The 16109-nt window shown below is 42.6% G+C and overlaps 1 protein-coding gene across 8 annotated transcripts in view; it reads right to left on the bottom strand.

Annotated features, from left to right (window-relative positions):
- Positions 1–16109, bottom strand: part of ANO10 (anoctamin 10) — a 229651-nt gene that overhangs the window by 117270 nt on the left and 96272 nt on the right. Inside the window, exons 12-14 of one of the 8 annotated variants that reach the window (XR_002785704.2) lie at positions 14270–14364; positions 10082–10177; positions 730–9133 (exon numbers count right to left, since the gene is read on the bottom strand). The exons of 5 other annotated variants lie outside the window; for them this stretch is intronic. Coding sequence is in view for 1 of the 3 variants with exons in the window: in XM_064274717.1 (XP_064130787.1) it covers positions 14323–14364 (42 nt within the window). In the remaining 2 variants the exon portion in view is untranslated. Of the gene's footprint in view, positions 1–728; positions 10178–12670; positions 14365–16109 lie in introns of those variants that run through there. 2 more of the 8 variants (XR_002785703.2, XM_064274717.1) reach the window with 2 other exon arrangements.

The raw sequence follows: 16109 nt of genomic DNA, 5'->3' as shown, positions 1-16109 counted from the left end.
GGGAGGGACCTGCCCTCTTCATATCCTAGGACCTTTGATGAGGTAGCATCTGGAGGTCAAGGGGGATGAACACCAAAAAGGTGTTCCTATCACTTTAAGTTCTTCTTTGAAAGGGCTCTTTTCAACTTCTTCAAAATATAGTGGTTCACACATTCCTAAGGTTTTTTTTTTTTTTTTTTGCAGAGTCCATCACTTCTGAATCAAGTTTTACCTCGGAGTTGACAATGCCCAAGTTTTTCAATACAGAATCCTCTTTTATGACATCAGCAGTGTAGGTGATGTACAAAAATCAAATCCACTGCCATCAAGTCAATTCTGACTCATTGCAACCCTACTGGACAGAGCAGAACTTGGAAACATAGGGTTTCCAAGGCTGTCCGTCTTTACAGAAGTAGACTCCACATTTTTCTCCTGAGGAGCAGCTGTGGGTTCGGATTACCAACCTTTTGGTTGGCAGCTGAGCACTTAACCACTGCACCACCAGGGAGTGCTTCACCATTGTCTCCAGGGTTTCCTTCCAAGCAGCTGACACCCATTTGCAAGTTTCAATGCCGACACTTTCCTGATCTAATCAGAAGAGATCAATGAAAGGTTCTCAGTACCACCCGGGACTCATAGTCCTTTCTCAGAGGGTCCTTTATAGCTTGTGGACTGAATGAAACAAGAGAAGCTGCAGTTGCCCAATCATGCCACCAGGAAAAGCATCCATGGATCAAAAAAAAAAAAAAAAAAAAAACCCCATTGCTGTCAAGTTGATTCCAACTCATAGAGACCCTATAGGACACAGTAAAACCACTGCCCCATAGGGTTTCCAAGGGGGGTTTGGTGGATTCGAACTGCCAACCTTTTGGTTAGCAGCTGAACTCTTAGACAATGACAGCCCTGAATGACAGCCATGGCAAAATGCAGCCCATTTCAGAAGCATTGAAATGTGAAAAAATGTGCCTTTAGAATCAATAAAATGCTGGGGTATAATCACCTCTTAAGCTTCTGGCCTAAACTATAACTCTCCAGATACTGATACTAAAACCATCCTTGAATAAATTAACCTGAAGGTAGGACTTGCTTTTTAAACCGTGAATTGGTGAGTTCATTAAAGTGTGTCTGTTGTGCATACACACACGCAACAAAAAAAGTAACTATATGCATTACAAAACTTAGCCCAATAACTATCTTAGCTTTACACACAGCAGCGTATGTATTCTAAACTGGGTTGGCATAACCTGCAAAGGTTTAGAAAGACTGGATAAGCTTCCAGATCTATATGGCTTTGTATAGATCCAGGGATCAGAGAAACAAAGGTGAAGCATACAAATGAGTTGCCCTCTGGGGTAGATGTAAAGTTTTATAAATTCCAGACATTTTTAAAAGGGGTAAGAAGAGTCTTACTACTGTAAGGCCATTCCTATAAACTGGGCTCAGATCAAAAAAGTGGCTTTGGTGGAAATACCGGAAGCATTGCCAGCCCTGTGCCCTGGTCCAGCCTCACCAAGCCTGTAACCTCAGGGGCTATATGGGTCTGAAGCAGTAATTCTGCTCTCTTTGGGTGGGTGAGGAGCCCTGGGATGAAGAAATGAATATAAATAACTTTGGGTAAATCCTATCATAAATGTGGAACAACTCTTTTTTTTTTGTCAAGGTTTTGATGTTTGAGTCAGACATATGAAGTTTGCAAATAAAGCTTAAATGTTAATTTAATGAACTAACCGTGTTGGGGGTTAATAGTTTAGGGAATCCGCATGTGTTTACTCTTAAGTTTACTGAACGTTGATCAGAATCTAAACGATAAAAGTGTGTGATTTTTATGTGAAACTTACTAGACTGACAAAGTAATAAACTTTTGAGTCAAGCATATGAAAAATTCTGCTTTTGTTTACAGCTTTCATAATTTGAATATTGAAACACAAGTGACTGTGAGTAATCCTTTCTACGCACAAAGCCGTCCTCAGATAATAACAAACTCCACTCCACTGACAGAAAGATAGGAAACCTAGGGAATCCATTTTATTTTAAAGTAATTAATGAATGAGCCTTTTTGTCCCATCAGCTAACCACAATCTACTAAATAAACCCAATATGTAGAAAAACACTGTGGCACCCACTTACTGGCATCGGGGTGAATACTTACATGTGTCATGGGCACGACATCAGGAGTGTTCTCAGCAGTGGCAGAAGGGCAGCTGTGCAAGGAGAGGCCACCCCAGTAGTGAAGGGGTGAAGGGGATCTGAGAAATCAAGGCAGAGGAGGGAGGAGAGCAAACGCAGGGAAGGATGAGAAAGGCCACGATGCTCCCCGCGAGCAGCAACAACTAACACTCTTACCCTGACGAGAAAGACAGTTGTATTATTCACTCTCCTGTCTGCCACAGGGCCCAACATAATGTCTATACATGACTGACAGATTCTGATTTACTTCCAAATCTGTCCAGGGGCTGAAAGAGGGCAGAGAAGGGAAGGAAAAGGCCACGGACATCAGCTAAGGAGCCATTGCAAGGTCCTTGCTCAGGAATTTGACTTGCATCATGTTCTATGACTTGGCATAGAAAAACCCTAGTACAGACAATGGTCTTGATCTGGTGATCTTCCATTTTCAACCTAAAAGCAAACTTCAAGGAAATCACTACAATTATGCATGTGTAAATCCTTGATTCTATAGCCAATAAAATCAAATTGTAAACATTACATGATTAAGAAAGTAGAAAAATATGAGCTCCCTCTAGTGGTTTACAACACCTTTAAATACCCTCAGATATTTAAAGGAAGTTTCTACTTTATTTTAATTTCTTTTTTTTATTACTTGCTTCTTTTTTCTTGGGAAATCCAAATCTTACAAACAGAACCCTACAAATATTCGTCCCAGTAGATGAGAGGAAGGGAGTGGGCCCGAGGCCAAATGCAATGATTCCAAAGTCACACAGCAAGTTTATCTCCTCTCCTCAAGGTCAATCCCAAGCTTAAGCACAATGAACAGAGACTGGGACAAAGAAAGACAACGGTATTAGCCGAAGAGAGTGAGCTGTAACTATGACATAAAAAGACTGAATTTTTCTCATTTCTAATTTCATTGCTGAAGACATTAAAAAGGATTCGTTCCTAAAGGGTTTTTGGTCTAACTTGAAAGGCCTCTGTGGCTATTCTGACAGTTAAGATTTGTCATGTTAAGATTTTCAACACTGTCATGTAAAGAAAGGTCTCATCACTTCATGATCACGCATCCTATTAAAAACTTGAGGTTATTTAAGGTAAAGATCAGGACTCACGGCTGAGATAGAAGGATTTTTTACTCAGTGTGGTAAACTTCAGCAAGGCCACCATTTACACTGAAGCTTCTAGCTGTGCTGTATAATGATGCAATACAGTACAGGGAGTTTACGGGTGAAAGACTCAGTACAAACAGGCGAAAGAGCCAAGGGCAGAGGAACCGAAGAGAAAGTGTGAAATATCTCCACTAAGAAATGTTATTAACAAATATGAAACAGATGGGCAATGTAATTGGTACATAACAGATTACAGTGTGGCTGTGATACCATAGATTTTCTGACATTGCTAAGGGAGGTATTGTTTTTATCAGGTTAGCTCAGACAGTTCAGAAGGAAAAAAATCTTGTGGACTAACTATCAGGATAAGAAAGGACAAAAAATTATTCTTGAAACAGTGTCTCAAAAGATGGTCAACTAATCCAAAGTCTTTCAAAGATGATGGTAAAAATCTGAATTAAGTTTTGAACTCCTTAAGTTCAATGGCATTTTCTCTGATTTGCTTTAGTAAAAACAGGGTAGAAGCCTGAGACCAGAAGAACTAGACGGTGCCCGGCTACAACGGATGACTGCCCTGACAGGAAACATAACAGCAAACCCCTGAGGGAGCAGGAGAGCAGTGGGATACAGACCTCAAATTCTCATAAAAAGACCAGACTTAATGGTCTGACTGAGACTAGAAGGACCCTGGAGGTCATGGTCCCCAGACCTTCTGTTAGCCCAAAACTGGAACCATTCCCAAAGCCAACTCTTCAGGCAGGGATTGGACTGGACTATAGGATAGAAAATGATACTGGTGAGGAAACAGCTTCCTGGATCAAGTAGACACATGAGACTATGTGGGCAGCTCCTGTCTGGACGGGAGATGAGAAGGCAGAGGGGGACAGAAGCTGGCTGAATGGACACAGAAATAGAGGGTGGAGAGAAGGAGTGTGCTGTCTCATTAGGGGGAGAGCAACTAGGAGTATATAGCAAGGTGTATGTAAATTTTTATACAAGAGACTGACTTGATTTGAAAACTTTCATTTAAAGCACAATAAAAATTTAAAAAAAAGAAAAAAATTGGGTAGAAAATATGAGCACAAAAGCAGCTCTCGTATGGGATAGTGTCAACGTAAATAAAATCTATGGCTGGTTATTGGGTTTTTTAAATGCTGTATAAGTTTTACACTACAGAGGCATGCTATTGACAGTTTAAAATACATACAGTTAAATTCAGTATTTATAGTAATTTCTATAAAATGTTAAGCATCGGGTCTCTGGGCAGAATCAAAATTCTCTCCCACATCATTTTTTCTGTGGGAAAATCAGACTCAAATGAAACCTTTGATTTGTTAGAGGATTTCTCCTGCTCGGCACAAGGACGGCCTACTGGCTGGGTGCCCTTGACACTACTTCACCGGTAAACTGACTGAGGAGCACGTGCTTTTCACAAGATGCCATCCTATTCGGTGGTTTACTCAGGGGCCAGTGACATCCCAAATTATACCCATCAAAGCCCTTTAAGGGGCGCTTCAAAACCTCTAGGGAGCCCTGGTGGTGCAGTGATTGAAATGCTCGTCTGCCAACCAAAAGGTCAGTGTTTCAAACCCACCAGCCACTCTGTGGAAAAAAGACGTGACAGTCTACTTCCATAAAGATTTACAGCCTTGGAAGTCCTGTGGGGGAGTTCTACTCTGTCCTATAGGGTCGCTATGAGTCAGAATTTACTCAACAGCCGTGGGTTTTTTGGGTCAAAACCTCAGTTGACTTTCTCACTCATGGGGAATGAAGTAACACGTTTTCTTCACATTCTCTTTTCAGTAAGTCACCCTTCAGATCACAGAGCCAAAACACTACCATTTTATGACAGATATTCCAGAAGAGGGGGTGATATAAACAATAACAAAGTCAAGGAATCAGAAACCGTCAGCCAGCTGGTTTGTTGCACCTGGTTATTACTCTGATCATCATTCATGTTAAACTATACAATATGGCCCCTGAGGGCAGAGGCTATACCTTTTTTTCATTCCTCCCATACGGCCAGGATATTATGAATACGCATAATAGGGACTGGAAACCCTGGTGGCTTACTGGTTAAGAGCTACAGCTACTAACCAAGAGGTCAGCAGCTGGAATCTACCAGGCGTTCCTTGGAAACTGTATGGGGAAGTTCTACCCTGTCCTATAGGGTCGCTATGAGTCAGAATCAACTCAGTGGCAACGGGTTTGGTTTTTTGGTTCAATAGGGATAAAAGATACTTGTGGAATAAATGAATTTTATATTTCAATTGGAAGAGGACTGGTGGTGCAGTGGTTAAAGTACTCAGCATAAATCTGCCTTGCTTCTCAGAGAGGATTTATGATGTACACAATTAAAGAGGAAAAATGGAGTAACATTTTTCAAAAACATTTTTTTGATAATGAATAAAATATATTTACAATATAATATTCCTGCAAAGCTGTCATTTAAAATGAGTACAATTTAATGCACTCTACTGTATGCCTGTTAATTTTAATTGAAAAAAAAAATATATATATATAATGGTTTTTTGCTATTAAAAAATTTTTACCACAAATCATTTATGATGTTATCCTTATCTCAGAAATGGCAATTCTATTCTCTAAGTTGCTCAGGCCACACTCGGAAGTCATCCTTGATAACCTCTCTTTTGCTACATTCCGCCTTCCAATCTATTATCAAATCCTTCTAATTTTGCCTTGAAAATATATGCATAACCTGACCATTCTGCTAGCTCCACAGTTACTACCCTGGTCCAGGACACCACCAGTCTCTATCCTAGAGTACTGCCATGGCCTCCTAACTGGTCTCTCGGCCTCTGCCCTTATTCCCTTAGTCTATTCTCGATACAGCAGCCAGAGTGCCCCATTCACACACCAGCCACCCTCTCCTCAGAACCCTCCAGCAGCTCCCATGTCACCCAGAGTTAAGCCAGTCTTGCCCATGACCTTTAAGCCCTACATCATCTGCCTACCCACTCCCTCTGCTATATTTCTGGACTCATTTCCTTCTACTCATTCCCTTGCACACTCTAATCTGGCCACACAGGTCTCTCTGCTGTTCTTGAATCACCAGGCCCAGGCCCACCTCAGAGTCTTCACTGTGCTGCTCCTCAGCCCACACTGCTCTTCCTCTGGGGGCCTGGAGGGGAGTCCCTATCAGTTACTTCAGGTCTTGATGTCAACCTTTCTGAGAAATCTTCGCAAGCCACAGCCTGTAAAACTGTAGCCCTACACCCACGATGACACTTTCCAACTCCCTCCCTCACTTTACTTTTCCCCTTAGCATAGAGAACTGACTAACGTACTGTGTATTTTAATTGTGAATCTATTATCTATCTTCCCCCTTAAAATGTATACCGCACAGTGCAGAGGTTTTTCTTCTTTGCTCACTGCTGTGTTATCACTGCCAGGAAAAGTGTCTGGCACTGAGGAGGTACTCATAAACCCTGTTTGAATGGACTGAATGAATTACAATTCTCATTTACTGGAAGACTCTTCAGTTTCAGATGAAAAAAAAAAAAAAAGCTGCACTGGTGTTTTTGTCAGCAGACTTGGTATCTTTTTACCCAAAAGTTGATGGATACATTTCTCTCTGCATTCCCTAGCAGCAGGGCAAGTCTCCGGGTACCTTCTTCTCTCACTAGAGTACAGATAAGATGGGAAAAAAGAGGTGAGAACTTTTCTGATGTGCTCTGTGAGGGAGGCAGGGTAAGGATTACATTCCCCCCACCCTCACGTACAGAAGGAAAGAACAGGTGCTCGGTGATGCTCAAGCACCAACTACAGACCCAGGGCTCATGAACAGCTGGGGCAGAGTTCTCATCCAGGGCTACTTCATGCAGACAGGTCAAGTGTGTGAAGTACCTTCCCTTGACCCCGCCACTGCTGGCCAATGGAAGTTCAGCCCTCTACCAGCCAGCACTGCGTATATGTTCTCGTGGCTACAGCCAACCCCTTCACAAAGGAACAAAATCTAGGAAACATCACAAACCTCTGATGGTGACCAGGAGTGCAGAAGAGTCACCAGGGGGCCCAGGGACACTCAGGAAAGGCATGTCTCTAGACCCCAAAGGGTGGGGACAACCTTTGTATAACTGGAGAAAATAAATATACAAACTTAAGGATTCCTCTTGATGGGCCCCAGGGGGCCACTCTGTCACTATTACCAAGATAGAAATGAAAAACAATTCTAAAAAATGAAATGCAATCTGCAGATGGGTTTGGTTTCAATGAGAAAGGGAAGATTCCACAGTTAGCAAGTAAATGTTGAAGAGATGGGTATGGTTATAAAAAGGCAACAAGAGGAATCCTTGTGGTGATGGAACTGTTCTGCATCTTGACTGTGGTGGTAGGTACACAAACCTACACATGGAATAAAACTGTACAGAATAAATACACACACATGAATACAAGTAAAATTGGGAAAATCTGAATGAGACTGACGGACTGTACAAATGTCAATATCCTGGTTGTGATATTGTACTATAGTTCTGCAAAATACTACCACTGGAGGAAACGGAGTTAAGGGTACATGAGAGCACTGTGTATTATTTCTTACAACTGCATGTGCATCTAAAATTACCAATAAAAATTCATGAAGACCACACCTTGCCATGGTCTGACTAGGCACATTCTCTCAAATCCCAGGGACCTAGCTGAATATGCCACTGCATACAACGGAGTGAGATATTTGAGACAGAAAATGTATTCAGCTGACACTTAATTAAAATCTGACAGATTTACATAAAGACTCCCCAACAGTCCTCCTACCAAGTCTACCAGAGTTTATATTCTGTATGCTATTCCCATCTCCAGCTAGAGTGGGAAAAGATTATCTTTATAAATAATAGAACCCAATCATATCTACTTTTAGTATAATCATATCACTCTCAAGGTGGCAAAAATTAGCTACCTGATGCTTATCCCATTTCATGGTTTAATTAGAACTGTTAATAAGCAAGAATGGTATCATTTGATTAATGTCCCCAATTAGAGAATTGTTATAAGCAACATTCAGAATTTCATGATCACTTTAATGATTTCATTTTTTAAAGATTATATAGCTTTAAGTGATGCAAGAGACACTTAATGCTAAAAAAATCTAAAGCCAATAAAATAATGAAGTACAATATGCACAAAATGAAAAGTAACACTGTACTATTGCCAGCATAATTTATTTATACCTTATGGCTGTTTAGCTTCCTTTCTGTTGCTCTAGGAACACAAATTAGATTTTTAAAAATTGACAAAATACAGTCCATATATCTATTTATTCACTGATTTGACAGTGTCTGCAAAGTCACAGAAAAATGTCTTACCAGTGCCCTAGCTCTAGACTGACATTGCCAATTTTATTTAGCCCAAGAGTGGAGTCTGCACAGACTCTTCCATATTAAATTAATGTCCGTCTAACATCCAATCCCTATTTCTGCCTGCAAATAATCTTTTACAAAATAAACTTTAAAAAATCTTCCTTCACATGTAAGTCATGATTGTGGATAATCAAGAGTCGAGCAGAGGGTGTTGGCTTGTTTTTTTTTGTTTTTTTTGCTGTGTCTGTTAATGTCATCGTCTTTCACTTTGTATGGTTCCACCTTAGACCCCCACTTTCAGTTTTAGGATGCACAGCCTTAACTAGCCGGAACACCAGAGATGATCAGAGAGGCTCATGGCTGTGAATCTGATAAGAACTCGGCCTGTAAGCTTCTCTTGAAGGAGAAAATGCTTTCTTGAACTCAGTGTGGGGAGTCCTCACTGTGAAGTCAAGTCCACGCCTGTGGGGTAGGGGCCATCCAGTGCAGTTCTGCTCCCAGGTGTGTTCCTGGGCAAGGCAAGTACACAGCCACGAGGTCCATGGGACAGGTGCCACACTGCTAAAGAAGCACAGTTTCCTTCCAGGCCAAGGGAACATCACATAAACCCAGTGGGTCACAAGCTCTCGATTGTGCTTTCCTTAAGTAGTGGCCTACACTGCAAGCTAGCATGGAAGTGTGGAGAAGAAGCATCAGAGCCCCTGCCAAGGAGGCCTCCCCCACCCCTGACACATTTACCACCCCAGAAAGAGTGGGTTGCAGCCCATAATCACTCGCTTATGTCAGTACACGATTCTATCACATTTACTTTTGGCTTCAAGTATCTAGGTCCTGTCATCCAACTAATCAACAAGTGTTATCTGGAAAGGGATGCAAACTCTCATTGTGTTGTGTTTTCCAGCACTGTGCACAGCTCTAGGCACAAGGAAAACAGACGTTAAGATGGGAGAGCAGCGTCTCAGGAGCCAGCAAGCCACAAGACGGGATCCCAGCTCTGCCCTTTCACTTAATAAACACTCATACAATGCTTAACATGTGCCAGGCACTCTTCTCAGCACTCTGCAAATACTGACTTATTTACTTTTCATAACAATGTTATGAGGGAGGTATTCTTACCCTGCCTTATTTCACAGAGAGGCTCAGTAATTTGCCCAAAGTCACAAAGGGCTCTGACTGGACCATAATGCTAGTAGTAGTGCTGGTGAGAAGTAGTCATAATTTGGATATATTCTGAGATAAAGAAAATTTTTGGGTTGTGGGGGGAGACAGATGACTCCAAGGTTTTTGGCATTAGCAACTGGAAAGATGGAGTTGCCGTTTACGGAAATAGGAAGTATTTTATTTTCATTCTCCTTATACATTTATTAAAACTATTTGCATTCTTCTTTACTAAAAATATCCCAGCGGGCAACTTCCACCTCCACTGACACGGAGTAACCCTTTTCAATCTGATTTTCCCACAGCCTTCTTCCACATACAGGTCTCAGCTTTATGTTAGGAACAACCTACCTGAGCACTGACCATGCACTTGCCACTGGGACTTGAGACTGAGGGTAATGCAAATATTGGATACGACACGGCTCCTACTCCCAAAGCACTCTTCAGCTGGGGAGAGAGAATTCATGGTAGAATACATTCTGACATTGTAACATGATAGGGGCGCACAGAGGAGGGAAGACGTTAATCCCAATGGAGGAGACGAACAAAAACTTTGTGGGAAAGGTGATGTCTGAATGGTGCCTTGAGGATAAGGGGTCCTCTGACAAGCAGGAATTGGATGGGAGGAAATTCCAGGCCAAGGGAACATCCAAGACAAAGACATAGAAGCAGCAAATGCAAAACACAGCTGTGCCTGCAGTGTCCTGTGCTTGGTGAAGGGATTGGGTGAGGGGAGATCAGGGAGGGAAGACAGATAAGAGGCAGTTTAGACCTTAAACCCTTGCGAAGGAGGCTGGCCATTATAAGAAAAAGAGACCAGCAAAGGCTTTTCAGCAGTTTAGTGAGAGCATCAGAGCTGTGCTTTACAAATATTAAACTGGAGGCAGAGAAACTTAAGACAAGAAGAGCTGTGAGAGCTCAATGAAATGTTCCAAATAAGACATGACAACAGCAGACTCGTCCCAGGTGAATACAGCACCTCAGGAAGGAGGAGATTGATGGAAGAGGCCATCTGGAGGCAGAATCAGCGAGGAGAAGACTAAAGAGATACTCAAAGGAAAAGAGAAAAACTAAAAAGCGCTTCATGGTTTCAAAGTGAGTAACCAAGAAGATAATGATCCTATTTGGGGAGATGTAAACTACAGAAAGAGAAGGAAGCACAGGGTGGGGTCCCAGGGAGAATGGGGTGCTCTCCTCAGAATGACTGAGACAGTGGTGCCTGTGGAATGGCCATGGCGAGATGTCTGTCAGGCAGCCAGAAGGACACACCCAGCAAGCAAAGGCACGGATTTATGAGTCAACTGCACAGGCAGGACAGCTACACAGCAAGAACCACTACCATGCTGTAATTACATCAAGGTTAAGCCCAGGCCTCTCCAAGAACTGAACTACTCAATACATCTTTTCCAGTGTCCTATCCAGCTTTTAATGTAATCTCTTCTAAAGATTTGACATTTGGCACAAAAGCAATGTTAGTGAATGTAAAAAAGAAAAAAAAACAAAACCAAACCCATTGCTGCTGAGTCGACTCCGAATCATAGTGACCCTAAAGGACAGAGTAGAACTGCCCTATAGGGTTTCCAAGGAGCGACTGGTGGATTCGAACTGCCCAATGTTTAACCACTGAGCCATAAATACTGCACTATCTTAACCTAGAGCAAATTGTTTCCTGCTTCTATATTAGTAATATTTAGCTGTGTTTATTTTAATTAGCCTTCTTTATGTCTGTAGTAGTGCTTCTCAAACTCTCTATGGTGAAGGGCCAATTTTTTAAATTCCCAGTCTATTGTGGACCTATCCATGGCCCTACTGCACGTGAATGGAGTGCAACGTGCACCACATGCAACTCACCGTGCATGTCGAACACCACCCGAACTGGTCCATACCTTGTTCAACAAGGTGAACCCACTGATCATGTGCACGCCTGAGCATCCTGGCAATGTCAAACCGCCTTCCAAATTTCTGAAGCTTACCCCCGACTGTTGTCCTGACCTCATCGTGGACCAGTGACAAACACTGTGGACTGACACCAGTCTGCAGGTGATCACAATTCGACCGGCACTGGTTTATAGTCATTACGCAATTGTTTCTAAAAATGCAATGTTTAGTTTAAACAGAACTCAAGTTGAGGCATGAATTTTAAATACAGTAGAAAGCAGGTGTATGCTGCAGGGGGAAGGGAATGACAGAGAGGCTCAGGATACTATCATATCATATCTGGGCAAGATCCCCCAGGACACTGCAGAATGCAGCTTCTTAAAAAGGGCCAGTAGTCTGCCTTGTTTACAACATCCCTGGTATTCTGTTTCTCTTTAGTTTTCCATCAGTCTCTGTAATCATATCCAGAGAGCACATTATAATTAGATTACAAACTCACAGCTGGAGTATTATTTATTTTTCAGTAGAGAATACACATCAAATCCACAAAACAGATGCCTTCCAAAGACTCTAACTTAGACAAATGAGCAAATTTACTCGCAGGATCTTGCCACTGATGTGAGGATCCTTTGGTCCTGATTGGGGAGGGGGGAAGGGGACTGTCCAAGATTCTGATGATTATTCCCTGAGGATCTTTGATGGGCTATAATTCATGTGTTCAGTTTTCATTGTGAGCCATTAATGGTAGTGTTCCTTCATCTTCAAAGGCTTCATCTAACTTACTTCCATACCACAAATGATAACCATGCCTATCCTTTCAACCTACATGAAGACAGTCCAGAGATAATCATGGTCTCAAACCAGCATCCTGTGCTGACAAACAGGTAGGCTCACAAGATCACAGAATATATTTTTTGCAAGCAGGGTTGCTATGAAGCAAACTTTGCTGGCTGAAATTTATCCGTTTTTATGTTCAAGGAAAATGCTGTTGGCTGCTGTTGTGTGCTATGGAATTGATTCCAACACATAGCAGCCAGTAAAACTACCCCACAGGGTTTCCTAGGCTATGATCTTTACAGGAACAGATCGCCAGGTCTTTTCTCCTGCGGAGCCACTGGTGGGTTTCGAACCACTGACCTTTCAGTTAGCAGCTGAGCACTTAACCATTGTGCCACCAGGGCTCCTTTAAGGAAAATGTAATTGAATGTTATTGTTCTTACTCCTTTTTAGTTCTTGTAACTGTAGGAATCAATGAGGAAGAGCTAATACAGAACAGAATTTCAGAATCATAAAGGCCCACAGGAATAGCCAACGGCTACTTTCTTGTTGCAGAGATGGCTAGCTGTTCATCAAAACCATGTTCTCTTCCTTCTGGGCACACAGCTGGACCACATTTCCAAGCCTCCCACTGCCTATGTGGCCTCCTAATGGCCATGCAGTTGATTTCCTGCCAATGGAACATGAGTAAAAGTGATATGTGCCCCTACCAGGCCTAGACCATAAAACCTTCCCTCTCGCCACCCTCCATGTCTTCTTCCCTTCTGCCAGGTTAATGCAGATAAGCAAGCAAACCTTGGAAGGTGGAAGGAGCATGGAACACTGCTTAGGGGACCACCTGTTTTAGTCTTTATGTGAATAAGAAATTAAATTCTCTTGTGTTTGGGTTATTAGATATTTTGAGACTTATTACAGCACATGGAGCCCCGGTGGCACAGTGGTTAAGACCTCGGCTGCTAACCAAAAGGCAACAGTTCAAATACACCAGCCACTCCTTGGACATCCTACGGGGCAGTTCTACTCTGTCCTATAGGGTCGCTATGAGTCAGAATTGACTCGACAGCAACGGGTTTGGTTTTTTGTTTTGTTTTTGTTACAGCACCTAGTTTTAACTAATCTACTCTCCCACTTTGCACAAAGGAAAATGGAGACCAAAGTGTCTAGTTTACAGTAAAGAAAACCTGCCTTACTAAAGTACCACTTACACTGAGACTTAACATGATGCTCTTTTTGGTGACAAGACGCGAAGACTTTGCAAATCTAAGACAAATTCTTTCTGGAGACAGTAAGTATTCTCTTAAACATAGCAATGACCATGTGAATAACAGAAAGCAGGAAATACCCACTTTCAAGTGCTCCTTTGGAGCATGCTTACAAGTTTGTCAAGGCACCTACTTAATGGAATTCCTGTGCTCATAGGTTTTCATTCTGCCTGAAACAAAATAAAACCAAACAACCCAAAAAGCAAAAAAAAGCTTGAATGTTACTTGATCATCTCAAACTCTGCAATCCATGAGGTCCATAGTATACGTGCTTCACTCAAGTGAACGCAACCCAGGGAGCAGATACACAGGTGGACGCTCAATAGGAAATATTGGGAGTACAGCCCAAGCCAAGGAATGAACAAACTCAGCCAGGGGCTATGATGGGAGCCATGATATACAGGAGCTCACCTAGGGGTACAGCTGAGGCCAAGGAGTAGATAAGCTTACCTAGGGAAGGATTGAGGGAGAAAAGAAGCATGGGAATGAATCCTGAGAAAAAGAAGCCCAGGTAGCAGCTCAGTAAGAAGGTCAAGAAGGAGTAGGCAAAGGGATAGGAAAAAAACTAGGAGACAAAGCTCTCATAGCAGCCAAAGAATGAATTTCAAGGAGAGTCATTTACCTCAAACAAGCTCTGTCCACAGATCATGTTTATTCATCCTCCCATGCTTTTGTTCAAGCAGTTCTCCACATGGATAGTGATAACAGTTCAAGTTTCTGTAATGGTTGTGTGAACACATTTCTAATTAAGAGCACATTTTCTACCCAGTTTTGAAGACCTGGATTCTCAGGGAAAAAATCCACAGAAAATTTCAAACAGCAGTTTTGTTAAATTTCCAAGTCAATATTCTTTAACTCCCTCAATTCCACCCTTTTCCATGTAAATTCTGAGACATTACTACAAAGTGGTAATGAAATCATGGCTGCAACGGTTACTGCATTTGTAGTCCACCCTATAACACTCATACTGGCCCTGTCTCCCCGGGGCCCTAGAAGCCAGAAGAGTTTCCGCAGGACACCCCCTCCCTTCTCCAGGTGCCTGTGCACTGATTATATACAGCATAGTTGGCCCAGTCATTAAAGGGGGAGGAAGTTGGGAACACGGGTTCCTTCATGCCGAAGATTCACAGACATGCATTTCCAGCTCATCCAACTGCCGGTCGGGCTCCTCCTGCCTCTCACAGGTACCTTAGACTCAACACAACCAGAAGCAAATTCAAGATCTTTTGCCAGGACACAATCTTCTTTCAATGTACCTATCTCAGTGACTGGCCCTTCATCCAAGATAGAAACCTACAGTCGCTCATGACATCGCCTCTCCCTTAACCTCCTCCACATCCAGTGCATCACTGAAACCTCTGAGTACTGCTTCCAACATGTGTCTCTCTAGAAGAGCCACTTCCTTCCTGGGTCCAAGCTACTATCTTCACTGCCTGCCCTGATCCAAGCAACCAGGATCCCTCTCCTGGGCCAGTGCAGTTACCACTTAATGCATTTCCAATCTTGACTGCTCCAAAACATCCTCCATGCTGAGCAAGAGTGAGAAACATCTTCCACACTGAGCAAGAAAAGGGTTGTTTGGGTTTTTCAAACTGAAAATGTGATAGGCACTACCTCTAGCCGTACTCTCACCTCTTGTCCCATCCTGATCAATGGCTTCTCATGGCTCTTCAATGAAGAAAGTGTCCTGGATATGGCCTGTACAGCCAGGTCATCTGGCCTCTGTGTCCTCTCCAGCCTACACCACATCCCTCCCTACATCTGTGATTGTCCTAGAGACTTCATGCTCCCTTGGCAGGTCTATTTTCCTCTCTGTCCAAAGCATCTCCTCCATAGTCTCTCTTCCTCATCCTCATTTCAGACCCCATGTTAGTGTTTATCGCTCTTCAAAAATGCCTTCTCTCTGACCCCCAATAAGTTAAGTTCCCCTACTCTACCCTCAAGTCATTTTATATCTATGTGACTATTCAGTGCTTTGTGTCCCCTCTAGATGAAGTTCCAAGAGATCAGGGACCAATCCTGCTTCTGCTCAGGGCCCAGTACAAAGTGTGGTAAGGGCCCAAATATCAGCTGGGTGAACATCCCTCAGGAGGCACAGTCAACCCCACTTCAATGAATATACCTGTAATTTGGGGAAGGGAGCAGAGTACAAAGGGACTGGAACTATTAAGTAGGGGAAAGATAGTTTACCTCCCTTCTTTCCTGTTTCCACATTCCTAAAATAAATTTGCAAGTGATCGTGGCTCAGGAGGGAAGTGGATGTATTTAGGCACAGCAGAGGCCCAGTTTTCAAATGTGCGCCTCTCCATTGCAAGGTTTTCTTTTTCTGTTTTCATCTCAAAATGCCAGCAACTTTTAAGAAATCTAATAGAGGTTGGTCACTTCAAACCCGGACTTTCTGGAAATCACTCCTCCCCAAATCCAAGTCCAAGGATCTGCTGCCAATGTGATATGCCAATATC

Source organism: Loxodonta africana, chromosome 22, assembly GCF_030014295.1.
Source record: "Loxodonta africana isolate mLoxAfr1 chromosome 22, mLoxAfr1.hap2, whole genome shotgun sequence".
NCBI lineage: Eukaryota > Metazoa > Chordata > Mammalia > Proboscidea > Elephantidae > Loxodonta > Loxodonta africana.
Note: the sequence above shows the minus strand (reverse complement) of the source record. Positions and strands in the feature narration are given on the sequence as shown.